This window comes from Centropristis striata, chromosome 6 (assembly GCF_030273125.1).
Source record: "Centropristis striata isolate RG_2023a ecotype Rhode Island chromosome 6, C.striata_1.0, whole genome shotgun sequence".
NCBI classification, from domain to species: domain Eukaryota; kingdom Metazoa; phylum Chordata; class Actinopteri; order Perciformes; family Serranidae; genus Centropristis; species Centropristis striata.
This window is the reverse complement of record NC_081522.1, coordinates 12,003,634-12,013,592: the sequence shown is the minus strand read 5'-3', so window position 1 is coordinate 12,013,592 and position 9,959 is coordinate 12,003,634. Positions and strand designations below refer to the sequence as shown.

Sequence of the window (9,959 nt, the reverse complement as noted above, 5' to 3'; positions counted from 1 at the left end):
ATCAACATGACTCTTTCTTTTAAAGATCCACTTTCTTTACTGTCGTTCACCAGTGTAACGTACAGTAGTTTACAATCATTCACATTACAGCTTTTCCCAGTTATTGTGTTTTCATGTTGGATGTCTACATTTTACGGTGAAAATAAAGTATTTACACACCAGTTAGTTGTGCTGACATTGTGACATTGTGAACATCAATAACATGAATTTCCTAAATACGATTGACAATTTCAAATACTGTCTGTAAACATTTTCTTTACAGATACTGCAAAAATGTGCTTAATAATGTTCCATTCAGAGGTATCCTTATAGCTTTCATGCAAATACTGACAATCTCATAACAATATGTAGTTAGGTACATCTCCCAAGAAACAAACAATCTTTCACAGTTTCATTTTACACAGAAACCTGTATGATTAAGTTTCCAAAAAAGAAAATACAGTAGGTTATGTTCATACATATTTTTGTCTTTTCTATCACAAAACTGCATGTGACTCCTTTGAGGCACACATGAACAAATAGAAATGATGCCAGTGAGAGACTATAGGCATATTAGTATACATGAATTTATACAGACAAATACAATCAATGCTGACACTTGACATCTGGCAGCATCATCATAGTAAATATGACAACAGGTAGTTTGTATAAAACTGCTACAATTTATGAAAGGATCTGAATGTTTTTCTCCGGTTATAAGACAACTATGTGGAACTTTATTATATTTAATGAAGTCTATTTTCATGTAATCCGGCAGAGGTATTATAAATGCCAACAGAATCACTGCCTCCTGTGAGCAGGTCCTGCTAGACCAGCTACAAACCGCTGATGATGATCATGCACGAGTCTTTTGCATGAGCGGATATACAGTATTAGGCCTCATTCCTCATTGATCCTCTTCTAGTCAGCAGCAGACCAGGATGGCATTTCAACCACTCATGAACCTGTGAGCTTCAGCTGGCAGTAAGGCCCTCTGAATATTATCACTGCTGCCGCTGCCGCAAGGACGCCCGGGAGGCAGGAGCTCTCCAAAACAGCAAAGTCACACTAGAAAAGTTAAGCCTAGAGGAGCGAACACTTGAAAAATTTTATCTTCTTCGACTTCTTCTCTGTGATCTTGACTGGTTTGCCTGATCCTCCGGCATTGTTGTCAGTCTAGCAAGGAAAGATTTGATAGTGGAGAAATGTTATCAACCAACCCTGTCAAGGGCATAGCTTTCGTTCCTGCATTTATATTCATATCAGTCTAGCATATAAACATATTATAAGACTGGTTATGAGGCTTTCGAAAAACAGTACAAATGCTATGCTTATTTCAGTATTATTTATAAACTAATGTCAATGAATGCGTTTGGTTTTCATTAGTAGAGAGCTCAAACTTTATTATGCTTTTGTCTTAAATATGTTCAATTTTCACATATATTAGAGAATACTTAGTATATTCAGACTTGGAAAAAAAACATAACCCACCCCCAGTGGAAATGTCACCCTTGCAACTGATTATAAGAATCTATTAATCACTCACCGTCTTTGCGCTCAGATTATGCAATATGTCCCTTCCCATGTTATAGAAAGCCTAGATTGACAAAGAAAAACATGTTTAATCTACATATTTACAGGCCATGTTATATGGTGCTTTCAGGGTTAACAAAAATATGCTTACCTCTTCCACATTTAAGCTAGACTTTGCACTGGTTTCCAAGAACTTAACTCCATAATCAATAGCCAGCTGAGAGAGATAAAAATACAATGTGACTTAGAAGTGCATGGCATTCCAATTTGTTTGAGGCTGCTCGGTTATTAATGAGTGACTCACTTTCTCGCCCCTGTCTTTGGACACCTGTCTCCTGTCAGTCATGTCACACTTGTTACCCAAGATCATCTTCTCCACATCAGAAGAGGCATGCTGGGAGAAGTTAAAAGACTCATTATGTAAAATTGTGTATCAGATAGCAATTTCTACCACATATAAATTAATTGTATGCAAAAATATGAGTTAAACTACTAATACAAGTTTCAATTCAAAGCTTACCTCCTCAATATTTCTAATCCAGTTTTTTATGTTTTCAAAGGACTTTTCATTGCAAATGTCATAGACCAACATAATGCCCTGTGGAGAAAAAGAAGCAATATTTTAGATCATGTTTTATGTAAAAGAAAGCTATTGGAGAAAAAGTGCAGGCTGTAATGTGGACTTACCATTGCTCCTCTGTAGTAGGCTGTAGTTATGGTGCGAAACCGCTCCTGCCCTGCAGTGTCCCTATAAACATCAAAGCACAGATTCATTTCACAGTCAGATTTTTTTTTTTACAGAAAGAGGAAAAAGCCAACTCAAATTACACTTACCAAATTTGGAGTTTGACTCTCTTTCCATCTAGCTCGATGGTTCGGATTTTGAAGTCTATTCCTGCAATTGAATAAACAAACAGATGCTTACTGTACTGACTAGTTACATGTAATTATTAAACATTTTGCTCAGGCCTAAAATGCATGGCACACTTCTGCACTAACCAGCTGCCCTTTGTGATCAAAAGTAACGTTATAATTGACTGTTGATCCTATGTTATAAGATGACATCATTCAATGTCAACTAACTGCTGCAGTGTACCATCAAGCTTCATGGAGGATATAACAGTATTATAACAACTGTAAATGGTACAAAAAAAAGTTTTCCATTTTAGAAAAGGTTTCCAAAGATCGAACATCATAATGTTGATCTTATTGAATATTGTATACTATAATAATACTCACAGGTGCCTATGATCCATCAAGGACAGGAGATCATTAGAATGTGTGTCTCAGACCCATTGTCCTGCTCTTATGCAGTAAATTCCACTTTAAACAACTTGAGCCTTTATAATATAAGTAAATAGGTAATAATACGACTATAGCATGACTAATAATGACTACAACAGTGCAATCCGTTGATATGGGCACACATTATGTCAGATTTATCTATAGGGGCGGCTCCAGGGTACTCACCTATTGTGGATATGAAGGTGGTATTGAAGGAGTCCTCGCTGAATCTGAACAGCAGACATGTCTTGCCGACTCCGCTGTCTCCGATGAGCAACAGTTTGAATAGATAATCGTACGTTTTTGCCATTTAAACACACCGTAGAGTTCAACGTTTCGACAATATAAGGCCGCTGAGCCGGGATCCCCTGTCTGCTGTCTGTGGCAGTCAGACTAGCAGCAGACCGGTGCCGAGATGAGTGACGTCACTTTCCGATAGGCATCATGGTCTATGTAGTTTAAATGGATGCGGGGGCGAGTCGAGTTGATAAAATACAAACACAGTGGGTGGTCGTATGCATTCCTTTGTTCATCAATTTATTTTTACTATTTGATCAATTTAATTGTGATGATCTCCAGTAATGATTTTAAAAAGTCCTACATAAAAACACATTTCTTTTGCCTAAATCATCTCCTCATGAAGCCGGCCCCTATGGTAAAATCGCCTACACCCTCAGTTGATCAGATCATGTGATTTTACCCCTTTAAGATAATGGCCTATGTCAAGTGTGTGACTTAAGTGGATTTATTATGCCTAAATCAAAATAAAATGTGACTTAGGCAATTTTTTTGAACATGCCTTTGTGACTTAAGCAAGATATGGTAACACTTTATTTTGAATGTGTCTACATAAGAGTGGCATGATGTCTTACTTTGAAGTAACATTAATGCTCATGATACTTGTCATGTCATGTTTCTGACAGGCTTGTGTGACTCTTTGTAGACACCTTCAAAATAAAGTGTTACCATATCTTGCTTAAGTCACAAAGGCATGTTCAAAAAATTCCCTAAGTAATTGATTTATCTTAAGTTACATAATTTACACACAGTGTTATTACTATGCCAATAGCCATCCTTTGTTACATCCTTTTTGAGTGAAATGATCAACAAATGTCAATATGTTACACTTTTGGTGAAGTTTTTTGTTTCCTGCAAAACTTGAAAAAAATGAGTAAGACGATTATTTTAACAGGGTGTCGATTTGTTACTTACCAACTGCAACAAACAGCCACAAATACTTTTTCAAATATTTATATAGGGCTAGTTGATGAGAAATTGAGAAAATAAATGTCAGATATGCTATATAAATCCTTACAAAGACTACCTCAAGTTCCGTTGGCCTAAGACCAAACTTTTTATAAGTTTTATTGAAGGCCATTGTCAAGGTTTTTTTAAAGATAACTTGTTCACAAAAAATATTCAGTGATATCGCAGGTCGGCTAACCACAGTTCCTGTCAGTGAACAGCCCCTGTTTCTGTCCAACCAGCCCTCGTATGCGCAGGAAAACGAGCCTAGCACAGTAAAGATGCCTGTAAGTAACAGTGTGGTCATTTCTTTTTATTTGTGTTAATTTTACAGTGTTGTCAACTCACAGTGCATCTTTTGTTGAGTTCCCCCCGTCACACGGTGCGGTTGTGTTTGTGCTCTGAAACCTCAAACTTGTGTCGTTGATATGTAACGTTAGCAGCAGCAGCACATGGAGCGAAAGTTAGCTTACATAGCGTTAGCCCTGCGTGTCATGGGAGGCGACTATTTGCTGGAATACAACGGTATCTAACGTGAATGTGATATATCCTGTTGCGGAGTTATTTCGGATCAAGAAATAGTCTGTGCCTGTATTTTCTTTACACAAGGCCCGTCTAAGAATTCCTCTCACATCATAGAGTATACGCAAACAAAGTAAATTCACTACTTAAGCCACGGTGTTACTGAAACATTCGCTAGCTAACATCTGGATTGATTTGCCATGTGTTGTCTGTCGATTAAAAGCATAATACTTTGTTGATCAAAGGATCAAGTGTTGTAACTATTAAAACGGTTCTAAGTAATGGTAGGATGATGCACTTTAATTACCGCTGTTGCACTCACTTCTTTTACTAAACTTGGGTCAGGTCAAAAAACTGTCGAATGTCATATCTGATTTGTTTTGTTTTTCACCACTCTAGCTTGCCAGAGACCTCCTCCACCCTTCTATTGACCATGAAAGAAGACAGCATAAAAAGAAAAGACTGGTTCAGAGCCCTAACTCATACTTTATGGACGTGAAGTGCCCAGGTAACTTACAGCAATACTGTAGATTTAATTGCTCTATGCATGAAGATGCAGTGTTTTTAGGCAATTTGTGTGGTCAGGCGTGGGCTGAAGTCACGTCATGTTTCTTTTGTCGTTTTGCAGTAATTCAGCCATATTTTTTATCACATTATATACTCTACATTTCTGAAACCGTCAGTTAAGTGCATTTTAAAAATTCTTTATTTGGAATATTGTGTTTTTAACAGTTTAATACCGTTTCTTTGCAGGCTGCTACAAGATAACCACAGTGTTCAGCCATGCACAGACAGTTGTACTCTGTGTGGGATGCTCAACTGTGTTGTGCCAGTCAAAAGGAGGAAAGGCCAGACTGACAGAAGGTAAAACATTACCAAAAGTTGAATTGTATCTTGTATACAGTGTTAAAATTACATATCTATAAGTAGAAGGCTGTCTAATCTTAATATTTTGTTTTACAGGTTGCTCTTTCAGGAGGAAGCAGCATTAAAAAGGGATAGCACACTGAATCATGTCTGTAATTAAGCCATGCTGTTGATAAATCCCTTATTTTCCCCAATAAATTTCAAGAGTTGTGCATTCACTAATGGCAGGTTCTGTCACTGTACAGATGATCAGCTTTTATGATAAATTTATAAAGTAGCAAAAATTTTAATATCCAAGATGATGAAACTAAAATCTCACTGAGTCAATAAAGAGGTCTGTTATAAATTTGAAGCATTCTGGGACTTTTATTGAGAAATAAGCAAAAATGTTTTGTCATGACTGAAATTACCTTCACAGAAAGCATACAAGTAGTCTTTTCAGTTTCTGAAAAGAAAACATGTGCTATAGATTTCTTAGGAAATGTATATAAAAGAGGACCTTAAATAGAGAACATATAAGACACAGACATTAAAATACAGTTTTGATAACTTGGAACACAAATTGTGAAATGAGAACTCCACTTGCATATTTGTGTCCCAAGAAAATCACACACAAAATGGCTTAAGCACCAGTTTCAAACCTAATGTTTCTTGCATTGCATTACTGTGAAAATGGGACTTTGAAGGCATATTCATGAAAGGGAAAAAAAACAAAAATTCATAACAACCCACATGCTCTAAAACACATCTTTATCGGACTTTAATCACTGCGTCTGACATTGCACTCCGCTTCTGGGACTCTCATCGTCTTCCTCATACGCCTCCCGACTCGAGCTTCTCTGTTGTGTCCGTTCATCCACCTCACAGAGATTCACCTCTTCCATGTCATCAGAAATCATCACATCCTCCCTGGGAGGAAGCAGTCTTTCCAGCTGGAACATTAGATGCTCTGGTAGCCAGTATTTATCTGGAAATTCCACCTGCAGGATAAATTACAATTAGCTGAAATTAATGTTTCCTGTGCAACATAATCTAATTTTAATCCAGAGTTCTGTCCCACTGGTGACATGTTTTTGTTTTGTGTGTACCTTACCTGGAAATGGATGATAAGCTGTCCCCTTTCATAAGGATCCCTATAAATTGGCATACCCTCATTCTGAACACATTTGATGTCATTGTGCTTTATTACTTCACCTGTTGAAAGAAAAAGACAGATGTTAATGAAATCTGAATTACAATCAGTGTACCAGACAAGGCAGAGCTGGAGACCAGTTAATCTCAGTCAATTACCTGGATGTGAGCTGATGATGAGCATTCTGTCATCTAGTGTTTGAATGGTCTTCTTGAAACCACACAGGGCCTCAGCGAGTTTGATGTTCATCTTCATTGTCAAATCATCCTCTTTTCTCTGGAACACGGGGTGATCCTTCTGATCCAGAACAATGATTACATCACCAGGCTCCAGTCCAGGTTCCTGGTCCCCTTCTCCACTGAATGTTATTTTCTGGCCGTCTCTCATACCTACACAACACATTAGTCTTCAATTTAATTTGTGTTGCAAAACATTTACATGAATAACTACATTTTCCTAAAAAAATCTGTATCTCAGATGGAGGATGACCTACCTTTGTCAATGTGAACCTCAAGAATTTTCTTCTTGCGTTCTACTTTGCGTCCATTGCAGTTTTTGCAGCGGTCCTTCGAGCTAAATTTCTCGCCCTGTCCCTGGCAGTCGGAGCACATGCTTTGGATCTGCTGAATCATGCCTGGCCCAATCTGTTGCACCTTGATTTGGACACCTCTTCCCTTGCAACTTGAGCACTTTTCCAAGGTACCTTTCTTACCACCATAACCTGTATCAAATAGGATATTGTAATTTACTGAACTTTTCACAATTTTCATTGAATATGGGATTTAAAAAACAAAAATACTGCATACCTTCACATTTTTCACAAATTACATTCTTCTGAAGTCCTAGTTTCCTCGTGCTGCTTTTGTACATCTCCTCCAGTGTAACACTAAGCTGGTGGACAACATTCTTTCCTACAGGAGAAGCGCAAACAAACAAGTTAAACAGTTAGCTGTGAGTATCTGTATATAGAAACAGCTTGTTGCTATGTTAGTTATATAAATATTACCTCTTCTCTCCCTCTGCATCCTTCCTCCACCTCCAAAGAACATGTTGAACATGTCCATTGGGGAAGTTCCTCCACCCATGCCTCCCTCTTTGATTGCTTGTTCTCCTCCATGGTCATACAATTCTCTCTTCTCTGGGTTTGACAGCACCTCATATGCTTGAGATATAAGCTTGAACTGTAGAAATAAAAAAAAACAGTAAGTTTTAAAAGCAAGCCTGCATTTAAAGCTTTTATTCATACGAAATCACTACTCTTGAAATACTTGGAGTTATGGGCAATTTTGGCCAAATGTTTGTAACATAAAAAAAATAACTTTTGTTTGGGACAAGGGTAGAACAGAACTGGGAAATAACTAGTGGTTGTTAAAGGGTTTTTCCATTATGGTGAGTTTGATTTTTTGTGTGTGCATAAAATACAATAAAAAAATTAGTTTCAGACATGTCAGGAAATCTTGTATAAATTTTCACTGAATTTGCACTTCCCCATGCCAAGCTACAGTGATAGATAGCTAACAGACCACCAGATCATCTGCTCTGAGCATCCCAGCCGAAAATAAATTATGATTGTTGTTGGTTCCGCTATCCTGATCTGCATGATGTTAATGATAATTGTTTAAGGATTTTACAATGCAGGATTTACAAAATCTTATTTTCTCATGTCTCAGCTTTTTTACTACTTTTTGAAAGATTTACGCAATACATTTTAATACCAATTAAGACCAACAGATTATATTAGGATTACTTGGAGTACATATTCACCATATTGCATGAAACTGATACTAAATGTGTTGATGTCTGGCATCTATAATGTGTCAGTCCAAGTTATTTCCAAAAACCAACCTAATGAGTCCATTCATTCATTCATTATTAATTTTAGTTCAAACACTATTATTTACAACCACTGTCATTATGGCATGAGGTATTTCAACTCTGTGTCAGAAGGGATGATGTTCCTGTATTTCGATAGAGAAGCTGCGAGATAATTCTAGAAAGTTCCCATTCAACCAGGCGTCCTGTTTAAAATTAGAAAGGGCAGCCGTCCATAAACGGCTGCAGGGGCACACTAAGGGTCTCTATCTATAACGTTATGTAACTACCGTTAACTTACCTTCTCTCCTTCATTTGGATTCTTGTCGGGGTGATATTTCAACGCGAGTTTTCTGTAGGCTTTTTTGAGTTCATCTTGTGAGGCGCCGGGGCTGACACCCAGTAAATCGTAGTAGCCGGTTTCGCGAACCATGGTGAAAACCTAAAATAAATGAAGCATAAACACATTAGCATAATGCACATATGAGCAGTGTTGCCGATAGCGTACTGATAGTAACATAACCACATGACATGAATCTTTAACTCGGAAAGCTGTTACCAAGGAACAAAGTTCACATTACACAGGACTTGTGCTTTAAAGACGTTAAAATTAAGGTAAACGCCTTTAACGGATGTGAGGAACGTTACCAAAGGCAGCACGTGTTGTTAAATGTCAGCGGCTGGCCACCTCACACTACGTTACATTACGTTACGCCTCATTGAAACTGTTAGCATTTATTAGCCATGCGGCGAAGTAGTCTTTCAAATTACAGTGTAGTATACTTACTTGCCAGGTGATATTATTATCCTAGCTGTCGCTCGAGTTACGCAGAGGCTGGTGAGGGAAGATGGCTGGTTCTTATAGCCGCTCCGCGACGGAGAACTTTCTGGAGGGCTCTCTGAGAAGAGTGGCCGGATGTGTCGTTGGACCGGCAGTCTAGAAAAGACCTGGGAGGAGGAGGAGGAGGAGGAGAGGGTGGAGGTGGAGGTGGGTGGGGAGCGTAGAAGTTAGAATACCTCCTATCAGTTGTACTTAAAAACCTCGCTTTTAGTGCAGAGAGTCATAAATATATCACCAGACATGCAGCTGTAGGAAACTTTACATTACCTAAAGCAAGATATAACGCCATCAAGTGCACGGTTCTGTATAGAGGTATGAAAGAATGGAATTCACTGCCTTAAAATATCAAACTCACCACTAACATAAAGCAATTCAAAATAATAATAAAACTGTATTTATCAAAGTAAGAAAACATGGTATATTTATATGTATGTAGTATATTTCTATAAATATATTATATGTGTTATAATAATGTATATGCTGTAGAATATTTATATATATACAAAATTATATGTATTATGTGTTAGTAGATTGTGTAATGATTTATACACATATGATATGTAGAAATGTGTATAATATGGATTAGTATGTTAATAATCAATATAACGAAGAATGAATGAAGCATAGTTAAGAAGTGTAAACGCTCACTCTGTTTTTGTTTTCTTAGGTGAAGCATATTGCTCACTTGTTATTTGTTTTTAATTTTGTTTTTGTTTTTAATTTCTATAATGTTTATGTTTTGTG

The 9,959-nt window shown here is 37.4% G+C and overlaps 3 protein-coding genes across 4 annotated transcripts; 1 reads left to right on the top strand and 2 right to left on the bottom strand.

Moving 5' to 3' along the window:
* Positions 1-204: 204 nt before the first annotated feature.
* Positions 205-3,428, bottom strand: LOC131973851 (ras-related protein Rab-8B-like). Its single transcript, XM_059335953.1, has 8 exons — positions 2,983-3,428; positions 2,347-2,407; positions 2,200-2,260; positions 2,033-2,110; positions 1,817-1,906; positions 1,664-1,729; positions 1,526-1,576; positions 205-1,155 (listed from the first exon to the last, which is right to left on the bottom strand). Exons 1-8 carry the CDS (start codon positions 3,104-3,106, stop codon positions 1,063-1,065), a joined length of 624 nt encoding a protein of 207 aa, XP_059191936.1. The 5' UTR covers positions 3,107-3,428; the 3' UTR covers positions 205-1,062.
* A 780-nt stretch (positions 3,429-4,208) lies between these two features.
* On the top strand, positions 4,209-5,776 carry rps27l (ribosomal protein S27 like). The gene is made up of 4 exons (XM_059335955.1): positions 4,209-4,328; positions 4,963-5,071; positions 5,317-5,427; positions 5,527-5,776. Exons 1-4 carry the CDS (start codon positions 4,323-4,325, stop codon positions 5,553-5,555), a joined length of 255 nt encoding a protein of 84 aa, XP_059191938.1. The 5' UTR covers positions 4,209-4,322; the 3' UTR covers positions 5,556-5,776.
* A 283-nt stretch (positions 5,777-6,059) lies between these two features.
* Positions 6,060-9,319, bottom strand: dnaja (DnaJ heat shock protein family (Hsp40) member A). Of its 2 annotated transcripts, none has more exons than XM_059335942.1 (8): positions 9,162-9,319; positions 8,676-8,816; positions 7,569-7,743; positions 7,369-7,473; positions 7,056-7,283; positions 6,721-6,951; positions 6,524-6,624; positions 6,060-6,410 (listed from the first exon to the last, which is right to left on the bottom strand). In XM_059335942.1, the coding sequence occupies exons 2-8, from the start codon at positions 8,805-8,807 to the stop codon at positions 6,195-6,197; spliced, it is 1,188 nt and encodes a 395-aa protein (XP_059191925.1). In that variant the 5' UTR covers positions 8,808-8,816; positions 9,162-9,319; the 3' UTR covers positions 6,060-6,194. The 2 variants fall into 2 exon arrangements, with proteins under 2 accessions (XP_059191925.1, XP_059191926.1); XM_059335943.1 differs by lacking the exon at positions 9,162-9,319 and adding an exon at positions 8,934-9,042.
* Positions 9,320-9,959: the final 640 nt, after the last annotated feature.

Bases quoted from the DNA above. Each gene is read 5' to 3' on its own strand.
- rps27l (XM_059335955.1), top strand. The intron at 5,072-5,316 runs GTAACTTACAGC...GTTTCTTTGCAG, and splicing joins TATGGACGTGAAGTGCCCAG to GCTGCTACAAGATAACCACA. The intron at 5,428-5,526 runs GTAAAACATTAC...TTTGTTTTACAG, and splicing joins AAAGGCCAGACTGACAGAAG to GTTGCTCTTTCAGGAGGAAG.
- LOC131973851 (XM_059335953.1), bottom strand. From the start codon at position 3,106: ATGGCAAAAACGTACGATTATCTATTCAAACTGTTGCTCATCGGAGAC. The intron at 2,408-2,982 runs GTGAGTACCCTG...ATTCAATTGCAG, and splicing joins CACCTTCATATCCACAATAG to GAATAGACTTCAAAATCCGA. The intron at 1,156-1,525 runs GTGAGTGATTAA...TTTCCTTGCTAG, and splicing joins ATAATCTGAGCGCAAAGACG to ACTGACAACAATGCCGGAGG.
- dnaja (XM_059335942.1), bottom strand. From the start codon at position 8,807: ATGGTTCGCGAAACCGGCTACTACGATTTACTGGGTGTCAGCCCCGGC. The intron at 7,284-7,368 runs GTATGCAGTATT...TATTTGATACAG, and splicing joins AATTTGTGAAAAATGTGAAG to GTTATGGTGGTAAGAAAGGT. The intron at 6,952-7,055 runs GTAGGTCATCCT...TGTGTTGTGTAG, and splicing joins TGAGGTTCACATTGACAAAG to GTATGAGAGACGGCCAGAAA.